At 37.6% G+C, this 24,785-nt stretch overlaps 1 protein-coding gene across 7 annotated transcripts in view; it reads left to right on the plus strand.

The window, feature by feature from the left end:
• The window catches only part of KDM4C (lysine demethylase 4C), a 398,790-nt gene that overhangs the window by 198,233 nt on the left and 175,772 nt on the right, over positions 1-24,785 (plus strand). For 4 of the 7 annotated variants that reach the window (XM_010338768.2, XM_010338767.1, XM_074394786.1 and 1 more), the window contains 4 exons: positions 11,646-11,839; positions 14,993-15,231; positions 17,143-17,504; positions 20,771-20,879. In XM_010338768.2, the coding sequence (XP_010337070.1) occupies positions 11,646-11,839; positions 14,993-15,231; positions 17,143-17,504; positions 20,771-20,879 (904 nt within the window). Of the gene's footprint in view, positions 1-11,645; positions 11,840-12,582; positions 13,498-14,992; positions 15,232-17,142; positions 17,505-20,770; positions 20,880-24,785 lie in introns of those variants that run through there. The other 3 variants (XM_003928169.4, XM_039474646.2, XR_012516575.1) reach the window with 2 other exon arrangements.

Below are 24,785 nucleotides of genomic sequence, written 5' to 3' on the forward strand. Positions count from 1 at the left end.
ATTTTTTCATGGGTCAAATACAAATTGTTATGCTCTGGTTTCAACTGTAGATACATTTCCAGAAACAGACTGGAGAACAGTTTTTATTTAAATTTTTTTCTATGTTCAGAGATGATTTTAACATTTGTTTTGAGTGTTATATACTTAGAGATGAATACTAAGTGTATTGATTCTGCTTGAGCTGGTCGTATGGGTAAACATTCTCCAGATACCGAACTCTACCTACTTGATACATATCTTCAACAGTCTCCCTGACATCTGTCATACATTCTGCTCTGATGATTTCTTTCTCAGGGAGTTGTTTCCCATGTTGTGGCAGACTGTTAGCTTCTTTAGTAAGACAAGCTACTGACACATTCCCACTGAACCCTTTTGGTGTCTCTTGGGCCATGTGCCTAGCTCTGAACCAATCAGTGTTGCCATTGGGATGGAATATTTGGCCAGTCTAGCCTCCCTAAATTATGTGCCTGAGCTTAGGGTACAATCAAGGTGCTCTTTTTAGTCAGAAAGCATCCTAATGAAGAGAAATCTTAGGAACAAATCATGCAACACAATTTCGTCATTTAATTCAACCCCATCAGTTACAGTAAAATTTTTTGAAAGTGTTGATTTCTTATGAATAAAATAGCCCCATTAAGTTTACAAAAACTTAGCTATGATGAACATAAAAAACTTTTTAGATTTCTGTCCTCCCTCTTGTAGTTTACTTACTTATGACCCTGGGTCGCTGTAATTGTACCTGTTGGGACACATTAAGCACCAAAATATTTGCAGAGTGAATGCCTCATAGTTTCTTACTGTGGACATACTGCTGTAGCACAAGTATTAAATTTGAACTGAAGATGGATGTAATGTAATATTTTATTAGAGTGCTGGACTTCTTAGTTTTCTTTTCAAAATACATTCCATGGAGAGGGGAAATTCAAGCTTGTGGTGGGCTAGGCTTCATAATTTTGCACTGTGAAGGAAAGGCTTGTAATTTAGTCTTGGCCAGAGATTATATGGATCAGGTGTGATAATTTTGTGGCTAAAATGACTTAGAAGCCATTTTCAACTTATTTCCTGTGTTCTCGGACAAAGTGAAAGACAAAGTTATGAGCAGACTTGGTATGTGATAATTGTTTATTGCTATTTGAAAAACTATTCCCCCTCTCCCCCAACCCTGGTCTGGCCCCCAGGGTACCTCCTCTTAGCAACAGCTCATGGAAGGTAGGATGAACCAACACCAAAATGATGCACTCATACACTAACTCTGTCATTCCCTCTGCTCTACCTTCTTTTGCCTTTTAATTTGGTCTTTCAGACCCCATGAGGAAAGATTTTTGCATTTTGATTTAATGGATAGCTGCCACAGCTTATATTTATGCACTGGTGAAGACAGCACATTCCTTTTTTTATAAACAAGATTTTAAAAAGTGTCACAGTTGATGAATTGTAATATTGTGATACGCAGTCACATATGAATAAATAAGTTAAACTATAGCCGTGTAATAATTTCTTATTACACATATCGATGAGTAATCTTTTTTTAGATGAGTAATCTTTACTGTGATTATTACATGTTATATAAATGTGGAGCTTTTTTTGGACCTAGAAATATGGATGGATGGTCGAAATTATTTTAAAGTGGTCTTTACTGCTTGGCAGAACATGGGACTGGTTTCTGCTGCATTTATGATTCCTTTCTGGATTTATTCCAGTTTAGATTTAAATACATTAAAAGTGCCTGTGAATATGAGGAAATGTATGTAGATCGTTAAAATTGCATTTATTATGTAGACTGTTCTAACATTTAGACTGATTAATGAATTTTTATAGAGTAAAAATACACCTGATCCTGCCAAATCACTTTCTAGATTTTATCAGCCTTCCCCTTGCTCCTGGGATAGTCAAGGAATTCTTTTGTCCAGCGCTTGTTAATGATTCATGACATCAATGGTGTTTCTGTATTTTATTTGAATTAACCAATTTCTTGACACATGCATGTGTAGTTAGAAATCTGTATTGTAGTTTGCAGATGAGTATCATTTCCTGGACTAAGAAAGCTCCTTAACAATCGTGACATGTTTCATATTAATTAAGGCAAACTTCCCCCACATAGTAATATAATACTTTAAGGTCATCTAATCAACGGTTCTATTACTTAAGTAAATAGAAATGAGGGAAGTTACTGAATAATTCAAATATGGTAAGTCAACATTCAATTTTAATTTTCATTTTTGTCATTTCTTTCTTTCTTTTCTTTTTTTTTTTTTGAGATGGAGTCTTGCTCTGTCACCCAGGCTGGAGTGCATGGTGCGATCTCTGCTCACTGCAACCTTTACCTCCTGGGTTCAAGCGATTCTCCTGCTTCAGCCTCCCAGGTAGTTGGTATTACAGGTGTGTGCCACTACACCTGGCTAATTTTTGTATTTTTAGTAGAGGCAGGGTTTCACCCTTTTGGCCAGGCTGGTGAATTACTGACCTCAGGTGATCTGCTTGCCTTGGTCTCCTAGAGTGCTGGGATTTCAGGCATGAGCCACTGTGCCTTGCGGTCTTGTGTCTTACATTGCTGGCATTACTCTAGTGGGTTAGCCATCATTCAGCTAATATTTACTGAGCATGCACTGTGTACTGATCACAGATACTCAGTGGTAAAACAGAACTGATGCCTGTCTTCACCAAGTATAGGTTGTAGTGTTGGAAACAACTGAGAATTAAAAAAAATACACCAAATACGATTACACATTGTGGTAAGTGATCTAAAGGGAAAATAACAATGGGTATGAAGTAAAACACCTTTGGTTTGAGATAAATATAGAAAGATCAAGAGTGAGAGTGAGAGACCTTGATCTCTTACTTGCTCCATCTATGTAGTGGGGAGCCATTTCCTATTTTGTGAGCATAGCTGTGTGTTTGTGTGTGTATGTGTATGTAAATATATGTATAAAAAATCTATGTTATAGATACATGTATATGAAAATAGAAATATACACACTCACCTGTTTTCTCTACCTAATGGTAATGCATTTCCGTATGACTAAATATTCTCCCATAAAAATTACTTTACTTGGCTATACCATAATTTTTTGAAGGAGTAGCAGAAAATGTTTTTTCTTATTTTAAGATTATCAATAAACACAGATGAGCTGTGTGTTGTTAAAATTAAGTTGGTCTATTAATTCAAAATTATCTTCTTAGGAAAATGCCAACAATTGTGGTCATAGGTTATTCATATTTTAAAAGACTGTTAAATTTTTTTGTTTGTTTGAGACAGAGTCTTGCTCCATTGCCAGGCGCCAGGCTGGAGTGCAGTGGCGGGATCTTGGCTCACTGCAACCTCCGCCTCCTGGGTTCAAGCAGTTCTTCTGCCTTAGCCTGCTGAGTAGCTGGTACTACAGGTGCGCACCACCACGCCCAGCTAATTTTTGTATTTTTAGTAGAGGTGGGGTTTTACCATGTTGGCCAGGATGGTCTCTACCTCTTGACCTTGTGTTCCACCCGCCTCGGCCTCCCAGAGTGCTGGGATTACAAGTGTGAGCCACTGCGCCCAGCCAAGACTCAAATACAAGTATTCTGGAATGTGTTGCCAAATTGTTGGCATGTTTTATTCTTAGTATGTCACAGATTGGTTTAATGCAGCTTTGTTTTGCTAGTTGTGAGTCTCACGTTAGACAGCTAATGGTAATAGTCGTGGGAGTTAGTTCTGCGTGTTGGATACCTGTTGGGTTTAAACTGATTTTTTTTTTTTTTGAGACGGAGTTTTGCTCTTGTTACCCAGGCTGGAGTGCAATGGCGCGATCTCGGCTCACCACAACCTCCGCCTCCTGGGCTCAGACAATTCTTCTGCCTCAGCCTCCTGAGTAGCTGGGATTACAGGCACGCGCCACCACGCCCAGCTAGTTTTTTGTATTTTTAGTAGAGACGGGGTTTCACCATATTGACCAGGATGGTCTCGATCTCTCAACCTCGTGATCCACCCGCCTCGGCCTCCCAAAGTGCTGGGATTACAGGCTTGAGCCACCGCGCCCGGCCGGGTTTAAACTGATTTTAACCCTGTTCTTCTCATTTTGATTTATTAGAATAATAGTGAATCTTCTTTCAAGACATGTTTCTCCATATTCTTCCTAATTGATGTTTAAATTTGGCTAGAGAGAAACTGTAAGAACACTTAAATGCATTGTGTAGTTTTCTGTCTTCTGCTTGTTCTTTTTTCTGATTCAAGTTTAATACATCTGTCTTTTGTCTACTTTAATTCATTTCATGAAATTAATAACAGAAAAAATATATTAGCGGCGACAGTCATAGTCTCACACTTGAGAGATAAGGCAGGTATTGCCAGGTAAAGTGATTCTGGGTTGCTGAATTATTTACTTATGGTACTACTATTTTTATTGAGAAGTTTGGCTGAAAAGTATGTTTTATCATTGAATTGTCAAATTTTTATTTTAAAAAAGTTAGTTGTTTTCCTTTTCTTATTTAGTGTTAAATTACTACTGTTCTTTTTTCTCCCAGTTATGGGGTCTTGGTTCATTGTCCTGGCTAGTCTTGAACTGCTGACCTCAAGCAATCTTCTTGTGTCATCCTTCCAAAATGCTAGGATTACAGATGTGAGCCCCTCTGTGCCCAGCCCCTGACCATATTGTTAACATTAGAAAATCAAAAATAGACTAAAAGCATTACTCTCTTGGTCTAGTTAGCTTTCAGCAGGTATTTAACCATAGAGTTTTCAGGTGGCAGGTAACATATAATCAGAGTACATGGAGTGCAGGTTGGTGTTTATAACATGGCTGCTAAATAAATCAAAGTTTCATTTTTCCAGAGACTCACATTCAAAATTAGTATGACATATAGCATTTAAAAATATGGTAACCTAGAATGTATTTGAAAATTGTTATTTTTGTTTCTCCCAGGTGAGAGTACCCTTGATATACTATCTAGAGCTTATTCTGGGAATTTTATTATGCATGCATAGCTACTTTTAAAATTTTTTCTCCTTATTAACATCCCCCACTCCCCTTCTTTTAAAACACTATTTTCTCATTAATATCTACCTACATTCCTACTAGTGTTTGACTAGTGCACGAAAGATGGAAGAGGGTAGGAGATGCTGTGTTTATCTCATATTCAGCATAAGTAGAAAAAGGTATATATCTTCAACATCAGTCAGATGGTACTTAATGCGGCCAGCATTTTGAAGCCTGTAAGACAGCTAGTTCCATATTCAGACCCTTAAATTACACGTTATGTTCCTGTATACTCAGTGGTTACAAAATTGAAAACCCAAAAGGCTGATGGGTAGGATACTGAATCTCATATCACTTTAACTCCTTTCCCCTCCAGTTTACTATCCTTGTGACATCCGACAGGTCAGTTAGCATTTTTGTGCCTCAGTTTCTTATCCATGAATTAGAATATGATGATTCAAGTGGTTGACTTACTTCCTAAGTTTCATTCTGGGTTCAGGATGCCTTCTAATTACCTTAACTTAGACATTTAAAAAGAAATAACTGAAAGACCCTCCAACAAGGAAATCAGTATATCTGAACATTTTAATAAAAACATTTAGGAGAAGGATTATATACAACAATATGCATCCATGCCATTTCTGTCTGCTTTTTTTTTTTTTGAAACAGAGTCTCGCTCTGTTGCCCAGACTGTAATGCAGTGGTATGATCTCCACTCCACTCAGTGTAACCTCTACTTCTTGGGTTCAAGCAGTTCTCCTGCCTCAGTTTCCCCAAGTAGCTGAGATTATAGACATGGGCCGCCATGCCTGGCTAATTTTTATATTTTTAGTAGAGATGGAATTTCACCATATTGGCCAGGCTGGTCTGGAACTACTGATTTCAGGTGATCTGCCTGCCTCAGCCTCTGAAAGTGCTAGAATTACAGGCATGAGCTACCACGCCCGGCCTCTCTGCTTTCGTATTTGATCATACAGTCTCATACGAATATTTACGTTCATAAAGAATTTAGATCTCTAAGAGTGTGCAGAGCCCTATTTTTATCTGATCTTCCTCTTATTTATCATCCATATAAAGTGTGACATGGAGTTCATGAATTCAGAACAAAATAACTTTTTCTACCCCTGAATACTAAAGAGTTCAATTTCATGGCGTTTTACATGACACAGCAGGAGTGGATTGTTTAATATCTGTAACTCTGAACTTCCACAACCTTTTATCAGATATTGAGGTGTTGAAGAGCAGAAATTCTAAAAATAATTTCTACAGAATCTTTTGGAGACCCTGGAGGAAACTATTTGAATCCATTTCCCTTCTTTTTGCATAGTTTTTCTTTGTCTATTTGAACAGTGCTCTCATGGGTCAGAAAGATTGAGTTTCTAGTCCCATACCTTAAATTGCTTTATAATTGCCTTACTTTATAAGGGAGACATATCCTGGCACAGTGAAGCCTGCAAATATTCCAGAGAAATTAGTCTGAACCTATTAGAAGTAGGAGAAGGGGAGGAAAGTTATTTTGGAAAATTGTTAGCTAGGCTGGTTAAACTCTATCAACACAGCATGATATCATGCATAGAAGGCAAATGTAATGAGGCCCGGGCGTTTATTCTCAGCTACAATTTCAGTTTGGTTCTGGGTCATAGATAAAGAAGATTGAGATGGAAAAATATGGCCATTTAAATTAAGAAACGTATTAAATGTACTGAATGTGGTTTTCTTTTGGAATTTCCACAGCAGATTAGGTAAGAGTGTAGGAGTGCTAGATTTGAATCTACCACAGTCTCTGTTACTTATTAGGTATGTGACCTTGAGCTCTGAGCCTTTCTCTGTCTCCTCACATGTATTTTTAAAAAGATTATTTAACAAATATTTTTAAAAGACTTTTATTCTCTAGGCATTTAAAATATACTTCTCTATAAGACAGACACTGGGTGTACTCTCATGGTTAATAATAGACTGGTGTATAAAGTCAGATGGGGCAAGGTATCTGAGATAATTCACAATAATGGTTTATTAAAATTAGAATAAGATATTTAGGGCCAGGTGCAGTGGCTCGTGCCTATAATCTCAGCACTTAGGGCGAGGCAGGTGGATCACTCCAGGTCAGGAGTTTGAGACCAGGTTGGCTAACATATCGACATCCCGTCTCTACTAAAAATACAAAAATTAGCCGAGTGTGGTGGCACACGCCCGTGATCTCAGCTATTTCATTGGCTGAGGCAGGAGAATTGCTTGAACCCAGGAGGGGAAGGTTGCAGTGAGCTAAGATTGCGCCACTGCACTCCAGCCTGGCTGACAATACGGAACCTTGTCTCAAAAAAAAAAAAAAAAAAAAAATTTAGTATTGGTTTCATACTTTTGTTTTTGAGACTAAAGTATCTGAACTTGCACAGATCTTTGTGACTATGAGAGTGTAGTCTGAGGACTTAGAATACAATTATATGTCAGGCCTAATTAATGATTTTGGCCCTATTGGTTACCACCACCAGACATATTCTTTGTTAATTAAGAGGTTACTTTGATGCCTAACACTTAGCAGTGCTTTGGTACTTTTTAATATAGAAATAATGAATAATTATGAATTATGGTATAATATAAATTAGAAATGATTGTTTAATAATACATGCTTAATTCTTCATGCCTTCACTAACGTTAGGATTGTTAGAAAACAATGAAATGTACAATGTCTCTCTTCCATTTGTTCATAATATTATATATGATACTATTCAGCAGGCAACTTGTCTTAAAAACATAAACTTGTGTTCTTAAAGCCAGTGAATTGCTATTTAATTGAACATTTTGCATTTTAAAGTTTTACAAACAGCCTCATGTTTTTATACCTTATATATTGGGGGATGTCGGACCCTTTTGGTTTGTGTTGGATAGAATCTAGAATAGATGCCTTTTTCATACCGTAGTTTGGATCTATGTAATTTGATTATGCCTCAGAGATAATTAGCTGATAACCTTTAAAAGCAATAATATTTTTGGGGGAGAGGAGGCGAGAGTTTTATTTTAAAATTTAGGATGTTTAAAACTAAGTTTTGCTTTTTAAATTATCCATTCACATTTTTTTCAGGAAATATGTTGTTCCTTTTTTTTTTTTGGTATAAACCATTTTTTTGGTAAATATGTTTTTGGTGGTTATTCTAAAGGACAGCATTTTAGATCTAAAGGCTGGGATAGGGCAGGATAGGTCTAAGGATATGGCATGTACTCATGCATCACCACAAGATGACAATATTTGTTTCATTGGGTTTATTTTTGAGACTGGGTTATGAAACTACTTTTTGTATTTTTGGTAGAGATGCGGTTTTGACGTTCCCCAGGCTGGTCTAGAACTCCTGGGATCAAGCCATCCACCTGCCTTGGCCTCCCCAAACCAGGTAGATGTTGCCATGTAATACCAAGTTCTTCTGTTAAAAGGAGGCCTATTTTGTTTCTTTTTAAACACAGTGGAGAACAAAGAAGTCATATGAGTTGAACCCTTGCCTCCATCTTATTTTACCTTACAGCATCCTACCTTTGGCACCTGGGTAGTAGTAATTCTTTTTATGGGCATTTCCTCTCATTAATGCCTTATATCTACTGGGCCTTTCAGCTTGCTCTAGATGTGAAACCATGAAGTTGAGTCTGGTTGCCACATATCATGCAAACAGAAGCTTGAGGTATACTGCTTTCCCGCCTCCTACAGCAATGGCCTGGTCTTCTCGGGTTATCGCAGTCCTCCTGAAGTCTGGGATTGCTTCTGTTTGATTCTTTAGAACCACTGCGCACTTACTTCCCCTTGACCCTTAAGACCATTTGTTAGATGTGGCATTCTGATTCTCATTTCCTTTGTTGCTTCCACTTTTTCCAGTAAGGCAAAATAAGATAACACTAGAAATCTCTGTGTTCTTGTGGTCAGATAGCAATTTATATAAGCCATATTGGGTCTTTTAAAAATAGGCACTTATATAGCATTTTCAGCAACATTTTATAAGAACACAAAGTTTAATTCTGTTATCAGTCCCATGAAGATAGTTACCATTGTTACTCCCAGTTTTTCAGATGGGGGAACTGAGGCATGAAGAAATCAAAGTAAGTTGCTCAAGATTTCATAGCTTGTCATTGTTGAAGCTGGAGTTTGAATCCAGTCTTTTAAGCACTATTTGTATCATGGGACTTACAGTTTCCTAGCAAATTGATATGGTGTTATCTTTTCCTCATCTTCCATTGCATAATAATACCAAATAAACTTTAAAGGTATAATCTTGCCTTTTTATGTTATCTTTTATATCATTACTGAGATTGTAATTGTTGGGTTTAGGTTATTTAGAAAAATTTAGTATAGGTGGGTTTCCTGGTCGATTTAATCCTGAGGAAATCTTAAGATGCATAGCAGCATGTTTCTGCGCCTCCTAAAGGGTACTTTGTTAGGGCTGCTGTAACAGCCCAATGAGGTTTTGTCCACTCAGTCATTCTGCATCTGTGGCTCTGTTCTTGGAGTCATTCCTTCATTTTTTCCTGTCTCTGTTCCTTTTGGTTCAGGCCAGCAGCATTTCTGCTGGTATAAACATCTTAAAATCCTTGTCAGTCTTCTATGTATTTCATGAACATCCAAGCTTCAAGCAAGACGGTCTCACACAGATCTCTCTTGGATAACCACATCTCTTTTCCTGGCTTCTGCTCACATGGTTGGATCCATGAGTCACATGCCTAATCTGTTTAGCAAGTTTTTCCAGCAACACCATCCTCCAGTCTCTGAGCACATTCCTCTTTGACCATGGCTTATCTGCTGTTTATGTTTAGGCTTCATGGCATCATATCAGCAAACAAGATGAATATTTATCAGGTCAAAGGTTTTTTTTATGAGACATACTCCTCAGAAATAGTGTTCTGTACCTCTCTAGCTTATCTGCCCTAGGGATGTTACAGTTGTAATCATGATCAGGCCTCAATTAGCTCTTTAAAGTGGGGAGCATCACTCTTGTTCACTGTTTAGTTTTTCTTTTTGAAGCAACATTAGTAACACTTTAAGAAAGTTTCTGGTTATAAGTCCAAGCTTTTTTTCCCCCTTTAGTCAAAAGATTACATTTTAAAATATCTTTCAATTTCTCAGGATCCTCATTTTCTATATTCCACTGGCAAGATAATTGTAGCAAGGTAACTTAGAACCTTCACTATACATAACCAGTAATAGAATGCAGTGGTGTAGATAAATAGTATTAGGTTCAGAGGAACAAGCGATACAGTTTATATTCAGAGCTGAGGATGAGGTTTTGCTGGATAGCAGACTAGTGTGCAGGAAAGTGGTATGGTAGGAGGAAAATACAGAAGTAATGAAGCATATGGGGCATTTGGTTCCCATGACTTGAAAAGAATATTCATGTTGACTTACTGTGGGAGTGAAACCTGAAAATCTCTCTGGTGGAGTAAAATCTTGGAGCCCTTAATGCCAGGCTCATAAGTTTAGATCTTATTCTAAAGGAAAAGCAGGGTGATTACACCTTATTGAACATAGGAATGAAAGATTGTAAGGTATTTGGGGGAGATGAAAGTAACAGCTATAACGATGGATTGATGTTAGGAGAGACTACAGTCAGGGACATTAGCCTTGCTGTGCAAGGCCTGGCAGCGTAGCTACGAGGATGCTGGCAGAAGGAATCAAGACAGGAGACACTGTATATGGAGACAGGCTGAGCTTTTAGGGTTGAAGGAGTAGTGAGTATCTAGGAAATGTGGACTGTGAATGTAGGAGAATAGAATTGTGGTATCATAGTGACAGAGTATGGTTTGAAGTTGAAGACATTAATTTTAGGTATTTTGAATGTAATGGCCATTAGGATGAGAACTCTGTGGAGGGAATTTGGGTTTAGATATTATTAAGACTTTGGTGTTAATTTGTATGGAGGTGATAATTGTATCACTAAGATGTCAAAAGTCTTACTGTTTCAGAACTGTTCAGTCAGTCTCTTACCAGGTATGTTAGAGATTGTCAACGTGTATCAGTTAAATCCTTGGGATTATTTATGCACCACCATTTGAATGATAACTTCCCTGTTGCATAGTGTTGGCCTAGACCTAATAAAACTTTGTGTGAAGTCTTTTAGAAAACTTGCTTAATAAGATGTTACTGATAACTCTAAGAATTAAATGCACAGTAGATTCGAAGTAATTTTTCTTTGAACTTCTCACCTTTACCCTATGTCTTCATTTTAGTGGATATGTTTGTTGTTGTTGTTGATGGCGTTGGATGTTATATGTGATGTGATGTAGAAAAGGCTATTGATTTGCTTCTAATTTTGGGTTACCTTGTGAGGGTTTCTTAATAACCATGAATACAACAAAATATATCTTAGAGTAAATTTTTCTCAAATCATTGGTTAAAGTATTCTAATCACATATTAATTGGGTTGTTTTATTTTTGACATCCCAGGTTTTCAGCTTTACATACCTTTCAGTGCTCAGTTCATTGAGATATCATTGTGATGGGCGGATAGTCTTTCAATTGCAGGCATGCTTCCAAATGAGCACTCTTTTCGTTTTAGTTTTTCTTGGTATATAGTTTCCTGTGAGGTCCACAAATCATTTTCCCATCTTATTTTCCTGCTTATAAATGTGAATGTATAGATTCTCATCTCTGTTCCGAAGAAATAGGGTTTATCATCCATTGGATGTTTGATAATGTAACACATTATCCTCTATTATGTGTTTCAGTGCACTTGTAGAAAAGACATGGTGAAAATTTCAATGGATATCTTTGTGAGGAAATTTCAGCCAGACAGATATCAGCTTTGGAAACAAGGAAAGGATATATACACCATTGATCACACGAAGCCTACTCCAGCATCTACCCCTGAAGTAAAAGCATGGCTGCAGAGGAGGAGGAAAGTAAGAAAAGCATCCCGGAGGTAATGACCCCTCACCCTACTGACCCCCCTTGCCTATAGTGTTTTCTCAGTTAAAATGGGTCATTGGATGTGGTGTTCTCAAAGGCGATTTACTTGCTTTTTCTATTTATTAATCATAACTTTACTTAATACCTTCCTGAAAATGTGAGACAAATTATTTTTAATTCTTAGATGTGTAATAAATATAATGTAGGAAGAGATGTATATTTATTTTGTTTGAGAATATTCCTGAAGTTGCTCTACATGGCAAATAGAACAATATAGAACTTATTAGACCACTTACACTAATGTCTTTTATGGTTGTATTGTTCCTTTCTGTGTATTTTTATGTTTTAATCAGTAACTTGGTTTTCCACATTTTCATTTTGCCACCATTTTTCTTTTTGACTTTAGTGGTTATCTTCTTCATTTGTCCAACATCTGAAGTACTACTCTCATCTGGATGCGTATATTTTACCACATTTGATGCACTTGGTTTTATTCTTTTATAAGATGTAAAACACTGCAATATGGCGTTTCTGTACCATGCCTATCCTTGCGAATTTTATTCTCCATTCCATCTTTGTGGCCGGGGCCATTTCAAAAGCTTTTAGTTCTGCTGTGGGCATCTTATTGTTTTAAAACCTATTGAATAGGATGTGTGTTGTATTGCTCAGGTCCTTAGGCTACCTTTTAAGGCTCTTATGTTTTCCAATTTAATGTTAAATTTTCCTCTTCAATATTACTCATTGTTTTTCTTTCAGATTATAAAAGTAATATTTGTGCATTGGAGGAAATTTGTAAAATAAGGAAAAGAATAATGAAGGAATCCCATATCACCCATAACCTCACTATCCAGAGATAACCAGTGTTAACATTTTGTATATATCCTTTACCTATATATTTACTATATATTTTATAGTATATATCTTTCCAAAATTGGGGCCATGCTCTATTAACAATCTGATGATCAGTTTTGAGTGTTTTTTTTTTTTAATATAACTGACTGATTTGCTGCAACATAATTTTTAATGCTTGCATGTATCTAATCCCCTGTAGCTTGTTTCCACTTTCTTTGATATTAACTCAATAACACGGTAATTTTACATCTTTGCCCAGACTTATGATGCTTATTTTCTCTCTGTTCTTTTTCCTGATACTTATTTTCTGCTAATTTAGAGTTGTAGTGAGTGCAGGAACCTTAGGAACATGGAGTCACACTTCAGCGTTGTGTAAGAGTCAGACCTGAGGTGCAGAATTAACTCAGGTGTTGATATTTAGCCCTGTCATTTACTGCAATCATTTTCAAAGTGTTTGTTTACACATCAGTTTAGTAGATCAAGACTGTTTTAAAATTAGGTGGTAAAATAGAATAAAAACTATTATAGTGCTTCTTCTGTGGTAAGGGCAGATACTCACTCATGACATGTGTAAGTATGTGCATGTGTGTATGTAGTACCACTATCTGAAATGTATAACTCATTGTGGTTTACATTCAAGAAAATTTGAGAAATACTGATTTGACCAGTCAGTGTCTTTGATAAATGTGTTAATTCACAGCACGAAAGAAACCAGCGTTGGAAGGAGGCAGTATTCAATCCTGAGTTCAGAATGCGCACCAGGAGAACATCTTGAGAATTGTTCTTTAATGGATGGAAAACACAATATTTTCATTAGGTGTATGACTTAGTTTCCTAGTTATTAACCACAGAGGGCCTTTTGGGTTGATAGAGAACGTAGATTTATGACGTCTGAACAGATCGAAATGCCTGTCCGTAGGTTTACATAGTCAAGGAACTTGCTCACCTACTTAGAAAGTCTGACTATGGGCTTGTTTAATATGCTCAGCCTTGTGGATTGATATTTAGAGATTACTGATCTCCCTTGGGAAATACCCCATTTAGGGAATTCTGATGAAGGGAGTGATTCACTGATGTTTCAAGCACATGTCAGCCTTCTTTTTTTCACATGTACTACACTGTTTATAATGTTGAGATTTTCCCACATCAGCCAGTGCATGGATTTGCAACAGAAGTGATGACGGTGATGTTACTCTGTTACCGCCATCAGCTGCAGTGAAAGCTAATTTATATAGGTTATTGCTGGCCACCCTCTTCTCTGCTCTTCCTGACTTCTTACAGTGCTTAGTCCTGTGGCAGTTTCTTGTGTTTTTGTAATACATATGGGGGTGTTTTGGACACTGTTGCTTTGAGTTTATTTGTAATGGTTTCTAATTGTTAGAAATGTTTATTTCATATGTAAAAAGCATATATGCCAAAGCTATCAAGTGACTTGCTGGAAAATAGGAAAAAGATAAAAATTGTGTTAACTCTGAAAATAGTTTGTTGATATACAATGTTAAATACATAAAATTAGGTTGTATGTGGTGGGTTATGCCTGTTATCTCAGCACTTTGGGAGGCCAGTGAGGAAGGATCACTTGAGGCCAGGAGTTCAAGACCAGCCTGGGCAATATAGTGAGACAGTGTCTTTAGGAAGCGTGTGTGCATGCACACACACTCTCTCTCTCTCTCTCTCTCTCTCTCTCTCACTCTCTCTCACTTTCTCTCTCTCTCTCTCACTCTCTCTCACTCTTTCTCTCTCTCTCTTCTCTCTCTCTCTTTCTCTCTCCAGATAGCCTTGTTCTATTTTTAAATAATTTCTCTATTGATGAATTGGCATTTAATTTGAATTATTTTAATACATACCTGACAATTATACAAAACTCAATGAAAAGTAGTCAGTAGTTCACCTTGAAATATAAATAATTAGATTTTAGCACTAGCCTTACAGGGTATCTTGATTTTTAAATTTATTTTCTTAATTATCCAAATATTTTATTTATTGATTTTATTTCTCTCTCATTTCAACATTTTTTACCTTATTTTTATTTTCAGACTTTTAAAATGTTGCTACATTTTTGCATTGGCTCTTTTTCAAAATAATGTTTAATAATTATTTACAGTTGTGTGAATTTTAAAATTTGTTATAAAACTTGTTCTTAAGATTTTGATTTCAAAGTTAATCTTTCAGTTGTGAACACTGACTTGGTGTAGTGATTAACAATGTTAGTTCTTTCCTTCTTTAAGCAAGTGACAGTGACATTTTTATTGGGACATATTTTTCATATCCATTGCAAGCATTCTGCTCTGACTACTGCTTCTCTTGTTGACAGCTTCCAGTGTGCTAGATCTACCTCTAAAAGGCCTAAGGCTGAGGAGGAAGAGGAAGTGTCAGCTGAAGTCAGTGGGGCAGAGGTTTCTAACGGTGACTCAGGCATAGATGATCTCAAGGTCAGTGAAAAGCCTCAAGAAGCAGCGAAGCTGAGGAACACAGAAGTACCTTCAGAAGAAGAGGCCTCTGCTAGCAGCATGCAGGCGGATCAGAATTTGTCTGATGGTATCAAACACTCAGGTGAGAAGATGGTTAGTTATGTTTCACATATAATAGTCGATGGTGGATGATCAGATGCCTTAAATTGATGTTCATTATGACACACATCTGACTAGTCCACATAGCTTAATCAATGATCTACTCAAAGTCGTAATGTAACTCAACCAAGAGGCCTAGGGAATGTTATAAAAGTCAGGAGTCTCACTGCTATATGTAGCAGAATTGTGAGACAAACAGCCAGCAGTGCCTATTTGGTTTATTAAAAAAGTAGATTCTAAAATGCGACTTTTTTTTAAAGGGCGACTCAATTTACAATGTATGTTTTTGGAAGGCTTCTCTTGAATTCACATGAGCAGAGAAAATCAATTACAGATAATTCTTTGTAGATTCTTAGCTTTCGACTTCATTTTAAAAAGCAAATAAAGATCCAGGTTTGAAGAACAACAATAATGGCATGTATAATTTCCTGACTTCTCTTCTTTACTAAAACCATTGTCTAAAAATCTCAGCTGCTTTGCCTTCTTCCCCTTTGGTAGCATATTTTTCTGAAACTGCTTTAATGATTTGCCACTTTCATATTTGTTGGGGTTCTTGCCCTCTTCATAATTGAGCTAATTCCTGTGTTCCTCTCATACATACTTCTTATCCTGTAAATCCTTCCTTAGGAGACACCCCCGCTCCCTCCGCCAGAATCTGACTCCTGGTACCATAGCTCTTGCCTGGACGACTGCAGCAGTTGCTTCCTTCTTATTCAGGAGTGTCAACTGTAGTTACTCCTGCCGGTCAATTCTCCAGGTGGCCATCATAGTGATCCTTTAAAAGAAAAAAAGCTTAGGTCTTGTCAATGTCTTCTTCTTAGTATTATTCTACCTGCAATAAAAAAAAGTCCTCACATTGTCCTAAACTGGTCCTCTGCTGCTTCTCCAGCCTCATTGCCTTTGCTCTTGAAACAGACGGGTGGATAGAGTTTATACCACAGAACTTTGAAAAAAATGAGATCATGTTTTAGTGGAGAGCTAGGCAGTAAGCTCATAATTACAATCCAGTGTGGTAAGTAGCATTCTAGAGATCGCCTAGGATGTTGCTGGTTTACCAAGGAAGAACTTCAACTGCTTGAGAGCTGGACAGGTGAGGTTTCTTGGCAGAGGTGATTTTTGAATTGAGTTGTGATGAATGGATACAAGATAGCAAGGAAGAGAAGGTAGGGAAGGAAATTACCACAAATGCAAAGAAGAGAGTTATACAATATATATGGATATTTCATTATAATTCCATATTGTGCCTTGTCATGCTTTTATTTATTTATTTATTTATTTTTTGAGATAGTCTTTCTCTGTCACCTGGGCTGGAGTGCAGTGGCACAATCTCAGCTCACTGCAACCTCTGCCTCCCGGGTTCAAGCGATTTTCTTGCCTCCGCCTCTGGAGTAGCTGGGACTACAGGTGTGTGCCACCATGCCCGACTAATTTTTATATTTTTAGTGGAGCTGGGGTTTAGCCACGTTGGCCAGGCTGGTGTTGAACTCATGGCCTCAAGTGATCCACCTGCCTTGGCCTCCCAAAGTGGTAGGATTACTAGGATTACACACATGAGCCACTGCACCCAGCCCCTCATCATGCTTTCCATTATACTAGGTTTAATTAGCCACTTGATGAATTGCTGGATGGTTTTGGCTAAGAACCCTCAGTTTCATTAGTTCTGTCATTACATGGTTCTTTGCACATTGATCTCCAGGTTTTGAGCCCTGGCTTAATACTTAAGTAGAAGACCTGGCTTGCTCAGAATCAGAGCTAGTATGTGATGGGTACAAATGAGGTTTCTTTGTGTGTGTATGTGTGTGTAAGATATGGAATCAGTTGGAAATAGTTTACCAATCCTACTTAGTAATAATACAATGCAAGATTTATTAATCATCTTCTCTTTTATCCTCAGGAAGCAGCTGCTTAAGTATATCGGTAACAGAAGACATAAAAACTGAGGATGACAACACTTATGCATATAGAAGTGTACCTTCTAAACCCAATGAGGCTGATGATTCCATTCCATTATCTAGTGGCTATGAGAAGCCCAAGAAATCAGACTCACCCAAGCTTTCATGGCCAAAATCACCTGAGTCATGCTCATCAGTGGTAGAGAGTAATGGTGTGTTAACAGAGGGAGAAGAGAGTGATGTGGAGAGTCATGGGAATGGCCTTGAACCTGGGGAAATCCCAGCGGTCCCCAATGGAGAGAGAAATAGCTTCAAAGTTCCCAGTGTATGTGGCAATATCCATTTTTACCATATTCATTATACGGTGAGAACACATTTTGAAAGCAACATGCTGTGTACTGAAATCCTCTTTTAGGGCACAAATAAATAACATTTTACATTTATGGGTCTAAATCATATTCATTCAGTGACAGAGAGGTAAGCCTTCTGTGAGCTGTGACTCACAGAATGATAATTCAGCACATGGAGCTTATGGCCACATGTCGAAGCTTGATTTTTCTATTTGTTAAAAAATTAAACTATTTTGATGTAATTGTAGATTCATATGCAGTATGGGAAATAGTCCACAATGATTCTTTGTACCCTTTACTCAGTTTTTCCCAATACTACCATCTTAGAAAACTATAGTACAAAGTCACAATCATATCGACATTGATACAGTAAAGATACAGAATTGTTCTATCACCTGCATTATTAACTAGTCTGGGAAGAATTACATGATGGGCACTGACTACCTCTTGCTAATATTAATAATGCTGGGTCCCAGCCACCCAACAGCTTCTATTTCAGTGTTAGGATTCACCTGGTCATGCTTTCTTCTTACTCTTCGCTCATGGACCCTGAATCCCAGGACCAGGGTGACCTTTCTTGTCCTGCCCTCTCCTCAAAAGAGGCCCTTTTCCTCTGAGAAAAGACCCCTCTAGATGATTTAGCTTCCCATTGTGACTTTTTGGAAAATTGTACAATATTGTTCTTGTACAGTATTAATATTCCATATTCAGCAGAAACTGTTCATGTAGCCTTAAGAGTGGGTCAGGGGAGGTATGACTATCTGTAGCGATTGTCAGAATTCAGTACTTTTTTTGAATGTATCCAGCCTGATTAGGGAATTCACGTGGATAAAGAAGGAGTAATTGAGCCGACAAGTTGCACTGGCTTCAGAGCAGACACTGCTGCTGTTCGTTTCAACTCACAGCAGGTCTTTGTGTCCCTGAGTAGAACAAGGGAGGTCGTATAAGGACAGCAGCTTTGAATACCCTGCTTCTCAACAGTCTTAAAACGTTATTTAAAATATAGTTTTCTGATTTGACCCAATAGTGTTTATCTTTTTATGTAGAATTGTATATATCATTGAATTATAAACACTTAAAATATGAAATATGAAAATGAATATGGTCTGCTTTCTTTGAAAAGATGCCTAAGAGTAGTTTGAAAATAGCATTCACATATTAGTAAGCAAAATTTACAACTTTGGCCAGATGTGGTAGCTCATTTCTGTAATCCCTGCAACTTTGAGAGACTGAGGTGATAGTATCCCTTGAGCCTAGGGATTCCTTTTGAGCCTGGGCAACAGGATGAGACCTTATGTCTACAAAAAAATAAAAATAAAATTTAATGGCGTGGGCCTGTGGTTTTAGCTATTTGGGGAGGCTAAGGGTGGAGGATCACATTAGCCCAGGAATTCAAGGCTGTAGTGAGTTGTGATCCTACCACTGTGCTCTAGCTGGGGTGACAGTATAAGACCCTGTTTCTTAAGAAAAAAAAAAAAAAAAAAAGGAACAAAAAATAACAGCTTAATTTCATGAATGGATTAAATGTAGCCGAGCTGATATTCTTTTGAGAGGTGAATGAGTCAAATGCCTGCTTTAATAATATTTAATGACATTCCTTGAACTAGAATGGAGCTGAAAGTAGCTTATGGCTGTAGTGCTGTTTATCTTCATCTTCATCATTTCCCTGAGCAAAGACTGACAGCAGAGAAACCAACATTGCTATTGAAGGCTGAGAGGCTTGGCTCGCCTGTAAGAACAGTTGCATCACATTCTTTTCTTATACCACAGTGTTAGATAGCACCTTGATGTAATATAGCCCTACTTAATTTTTATGTCGTTTTGGTCAATGTTTTTAGTATTGAGGATAATGCTGTGTGTATGCTGATGGCTGCTGGCATTAGCCCATCTACTCAATAAGAATTATTTTTTAAGCTCTGTCTACTCATCCATTCACCCATTCATCTATCCTGGGCTCCATGCTGTGCCTGGAACACACCAAGTATGTTCTCATTTTACATGCTATTCTTGCTTGCTAAAATACTTCTCCCCCAGATCATCATATGTATGCACTCAAAGTTCCCCTCAAATATCACCATATCAGAAAGGCCTTTATAAATTACCCTATAAAATTGCCCCCTCCCCATCACTTTCTATTCCTTTGTCCTTCTGCTTCTTCAGCTTACAGGGAAGAAGACTAAGATTGTTTTCTTTCATAGTCAACTCTTGATGTAAGCCTGCAGGGTTCAAACTCTGATATCCTTCCACCTCCTGCTGCCTTTAAAAATTTTGCATTGTGCAAGCAAGAGAGCTTAAAAAGATGAGTCCTAGCTGGAAGGTGTAAGGATACACATGACTTTCTACCTGGGAAAGGAATATATAGTCTGTACATCTCAGGACAAAAAAATCATATATAAACTTTAAGTGGTTTCAACATGGCATTAATGTATAATTAAAAAAAGAGAATACTTCTGGTTTCCTGTTGGATTGTTTATGTTTGTGATACACAAGTGGTGATTAATTTTTGAATGGAAACAAGTATATAGCCTTAACTTTGCAGAATTTTCTTCTCCATAAGGATAGACAGTAAAATTCCTTGCTAAATGTTAACATGGGAACATTTTACAGGTGACCAAGGCTATATTTTTATGAGAATACAATCTAAAATTTACTTGTTTATTTATTTTTGGAGACAGGGTGTGATCATGGCTCATTGTAGCCTTGACCTCCTGGGCCCAAGTGATCCTCCCACCTTAGCCTCCTGAGGAGCTGGGACCACAGGCATATGCCACCATACCTGGTCAATTTCTTTCTTTCTTTATTTTTTAAATTATTAACATGGAGTCTCCCTATGTTTCACAGGCTAGTCTCAAGCTCCTGGGCTCAAGGGATCCTTCCACTTTGGTCTCCAAAAACACTGAGATTACAGGCAGGAGCCAATGTGCCTGGCCTGTAATCGTAAATTTAGAATAGTTGTAAGAACTTTAGAAAACTTGCTAACTGCTGAGCTTATTGCAGGTTTAATAAGCCTACCCTGCCCTTCAGCTTATATTTTAATACCATGTGGAAGAAGAGTTAATTGACCTCAGGGTAAAATTAGCAATAGAATTGATTCCTATTTCTTTTGACCTGAAGTTTAAATTTATTAAAGGACTAATTCCCCAAGAGGTAAAGAACCACAAGATTTCTTCAACATTAAGTTATAAATCATTGTGAACTGTAGGGTTTTTTTTTTTTTTTTTTTTTTTTAAAGTTTGTTTTTGGTAATGGTATTTCTCCTCCATTTGTGTACTGTAACTAGATAACAGAGGGAGAGAACAAAACCTCTAAGAGTTGGCGCCATCCACTTAGTATGCCTCCAGCAAGATCCCCGATGACTCTTGTGAAGCAGCAGGCGCCAAGTGATGAAGGTGAGCTGGTGACCCTTTTCAGGATTTGTTTTTTTTTTTTGGGGGGGGCGGGGGGCGTGTAGATGTTTGTTATAACAAACTATTGTAAAAAAAATTGCTGAATAGAAAAAAAATTTTAACAAGTGGCAAATACATACTATTAGGAAATCATCATAATTAGCAATTTACAGGTAAAAGGAATTTGGAACTTGGTGGTAAAAACTTACTTCATATAAGCTAGCCTTCTTACTGGTAAAAGTCTTCCAGTTTTATGTCTTGGGATAAAATCAGTCTGTCTCGACGTATGTTTTAGGTTTATAGAAGTAGCTGAGACTCATTTCTCTAAAGATGTTAGATTTTAGAATTAAGATGCTGTGGGTTTGTTTACATTGTCTTTTAACTTGAATCATTTGCATTAATTTAACTGCCTTCAGTAAAAATCATGCGCCATATCCTTTTCCATATCCCTTTGTATCTGGTGTGGGGTGAAACATCTTTTTGTCTTCACTAGATTGCTGTGATGCAGTGGATGTAATGCAGTTTCATTTACAATCATTTACCATTCCTGGATATGAATTTATCTTTTTCTTGAATTTATCTTTTTCTTTAACCTGGCTGTCCTTTTTTAAAGACAGGGTTTTGCTCTGTCATTCATGCTGGAGTGCAGTAGAGGGTAATTATGGCTCCCTGCAGCCTCAACTGCTGAGGCCCAAGTGATCCTCCTACCTCAGCCTCCCAAGTAGCTGGAACCAAAAGCATGCACCATCACGCTTGGTTAATTTTTTTAAAAAAGTTTTTTTTGTAGACACAGGTCTTGTTATTGCCCTGACGGATCTTGAACTCCTGGGCTCAGGCAATTCTCCCACCTCAGCCCCGCAAAGTGCTGAGATAACAAGCATGAGCCACTGTGTGCCTGGTTGCCTTTTTTATCTTTCTTTTTTAAAAGAGAAATTTCTGTTGCCTCAAATAAAAAATAAGATCACTGACTAGTAAATGTCTTGTAAATGTCTCTTAGCATCCCGAAAGCCTTATTTTTTCTCTGTGTGGAGGATTAACTCAGGCAGGTTTTCTATTAAGAATCCTTCTCTATAGTATTTTCCAGTTTTACTCCTGGAAATTAATAACTAAGGTCATGTGGCTGTGAGGATGCTGTTAAGTGAGTAATAAGAAGCTCAAGTTTCTTGTTTAAAGAAATTTATCAGAGTGGATGGGTATCTTTCATAGATTATTTTCCCCCTTTCATTCACTGTTTTCACTTATGCTCCATGTTTAGTTAAAGAACAATCATGACTGGGCATAGTGGCTCACGCATGTAATCCCAGCTACTTGGGAAGCAGAGGTGGGAGGATTGCTTGAGCCCAGGAGTTTGAGACAAGCCTGCGCAACTTGGAGAGGTTGTGTATCGTAAAAAAGTAAAAACGTGAATGTAGGGATTAGGTAAGGATTGTAATAGTTTCTATAAAACCAATTCGGGGTTAAATTCTGACTCATGTAATAGAAGTAATGAAACATATTTGCATTTATTTCCATATATCATAATGCTTAGTTCTTTTTTTGCTACTTTATTATACCCAGTACAGATCATTTTCTCTTTAGGGTTGAGACAATTATATGACAATTCCATGTAAAGTAATTAATACTTAATGTGCGACACTCATGATTGTAATTACCCTTCCTCACGGTAGACTCCCTTCAGTATAACTTTTCTAAAGTGAATAGGCTATGCTAAGGCTCTACCAACACATAGAGAAGACTGCTTTCTCCTGTGTCCTTATTTGCCTAGGAAGTTTATTTTGATGTGGGCCATCATAAATTGGCCCAGAGTTTTCTTTTGGAAAGCAGTTCTGATTTCAGTTTGTATAGCTTGCAAAATTTATAAATGGATTGGTTTGATGAAGTCGTCTCAAGGGTTTGAGGTTAAATATTTTGTAGAAATGATGATTGTAGCTTTTTCAACAATCTTTCTTTCCATTCTGATATGTTAAGGACTTCTAGTGACCTCTGGGGATTTTTTAGAATTGATTAGAAAAACCAGAGAAGTTTTGTGGTGGCTTAAGGTTTTTACAAGCTTCCAAACTAACAATGGAGAATATTCCGTGGCCCGAAGCAAATTATTTACATCATTGGGATCTTGAATGTTACTTCAACCATTTGCCTCTGTGTCTAAATTGCTTGCAAAGTGGAAAGGGAATAACCATTATCATTGTTAGATTGTGATGTGCAGTGAGTTTTTTGCTCACTGGGAGCATACAATTCCAAATCCAGCTTCTTTTAGGGATTTTATGCCCTATTCTCCTTTTGTACTCCTCATATATGGGAGCATAACTATAATAGAGCATCGGGTAATTGCATCTTTAAACAACAATAAGTGTCTTCTATTGGTGAACGAGCATTTCTCTATTGAAACTGGAAAGTTTCTCCCTAACAGAAAGGCTGCGAAGGTGAACGTGACTTGGTCCAGGATGTGTGGGAGCTGCCATGCCACTGGGGGAAATGAGTCACTTGTACATTGCTCTTATTCTTAGGTCAGTGCAGTGGCTCTTTGATACTGAAATAACCTGAAACACCATAGATCATTTTGACTGGTGGCACATCCTGTAACTAAAGGATCAGGAAGTACTTCCTGACTCTTAGCCTGTCATTTTCTGGGAAAGGATTTTTCATGTTTAACAGCAAAACAAGAGAGTTGATGGTGATGGAGAAGATGGGGCTATGTGATAAAAGAATGATGATTAGAATGTATCTTTACCTAAAAATTAGCATCTAACGTATTCTTTTTGGTGAAAAATCTTAAATATATACTACATGTTTATCTTTTTCAATTTAAAAGAAAATGCTAAACTGCCTCTGTTTTTTTCTTTTAGCTGAAATGTTTTTCAGTTGCATTTTTTTCTGTGGTTAGGCAGCTAGATAAGGTGACTGAAACTTCTATTAAAATTTTGTATATTTTCCTGCTGTTTAAAAATTATACAAATGTTGCATTGAAACCTAGACTGATAAGCAAAGCTGTTTGGGTTGTTTTATGCTTGAAGCACCCAGCATATGTACGTATTCTTCTGTTGCCATTTGTTGATATTATTGGCTTATTCCCGCTCTTATTCTAGAGTTTACTGTCCATAAGGAAAGAGGATGTGAATTTAGTGCATGGGTGAACTATGCATGCTCCGGTGTACCCACGCACTTAGGGGAGAAGGCAACCCTCTCTCTGGCCTTGAAACATACCAGAAATGATGAGATGAACCCAGTTAGGGGTGGCCAGCTTAGATATCTGTGGCAGTATTTCTTTCTTTGTTTTTGGTTAGTGAGAATGCCTGCTCAAAAGCTCTCGTGTTTCCTGGAATTGTAAACTGCTTCAATACAGGTTAAATGCTCAATTTCTTTGTGTGGCTTTGAGGCCAGTTGTCATTCAATGCTACCTTCTTTCTCTCTAGCTTCATTCCCCACAACTTCCTACATGAGTCTTCCTTTCCGTTTATACCATCAGTCCCCTACCTTTTTAGCACCAGGCTCCGGTTTTGTAGAATACAATTTTTCCATGGATGGTGTGGGAGGATTGGGCTGCGGATGGTTTTGGGATGAAGCTGTTCCACCTTAGATCAGCTTTGATTAGATCATCAGGCCTTGAATTATCATCAGGAGTATGCAACCTAGATCCCTTACATGCGTGGTTCACAGTAGGGTTTGTGCATCTATGAGAATCTAATGCCAATACTGAACTGGCAGGAGGTGGAGCTTAGGCTTCTGCTCACCTCCTGCTGTGTGGCCTAGTTACTAACAGGCCATGGATGGTACTGGTCTATGGCTTGGGAGTTGGGAACCTCTGATTTAGGCAACTTCTTCCCTACCTTCACCCTCATGCTTTTGCTTCCATGCATTTGCCCAGGCTGTTACATTATCTGTGGTACCTTTTTTCCTCTTGGAACATTT

The sequence above is a fragment of the Saimiri boliviensis genome, chromosome 2 (genome assembly GCF_048565385.1).
Source record: "Saimiri boliviensis isolate mSaiBol1 chromosome 2, mSaiBol1.pri, whole genome shotgun sequence".
In the NCBI taxonomy this organism is placed as follows: domain Eukaryota; kingdom Metazoa; phylum Chordata; class Mammalia; order Primates; family Cebidae; genus Saimiri; species Saimiri boliviensis.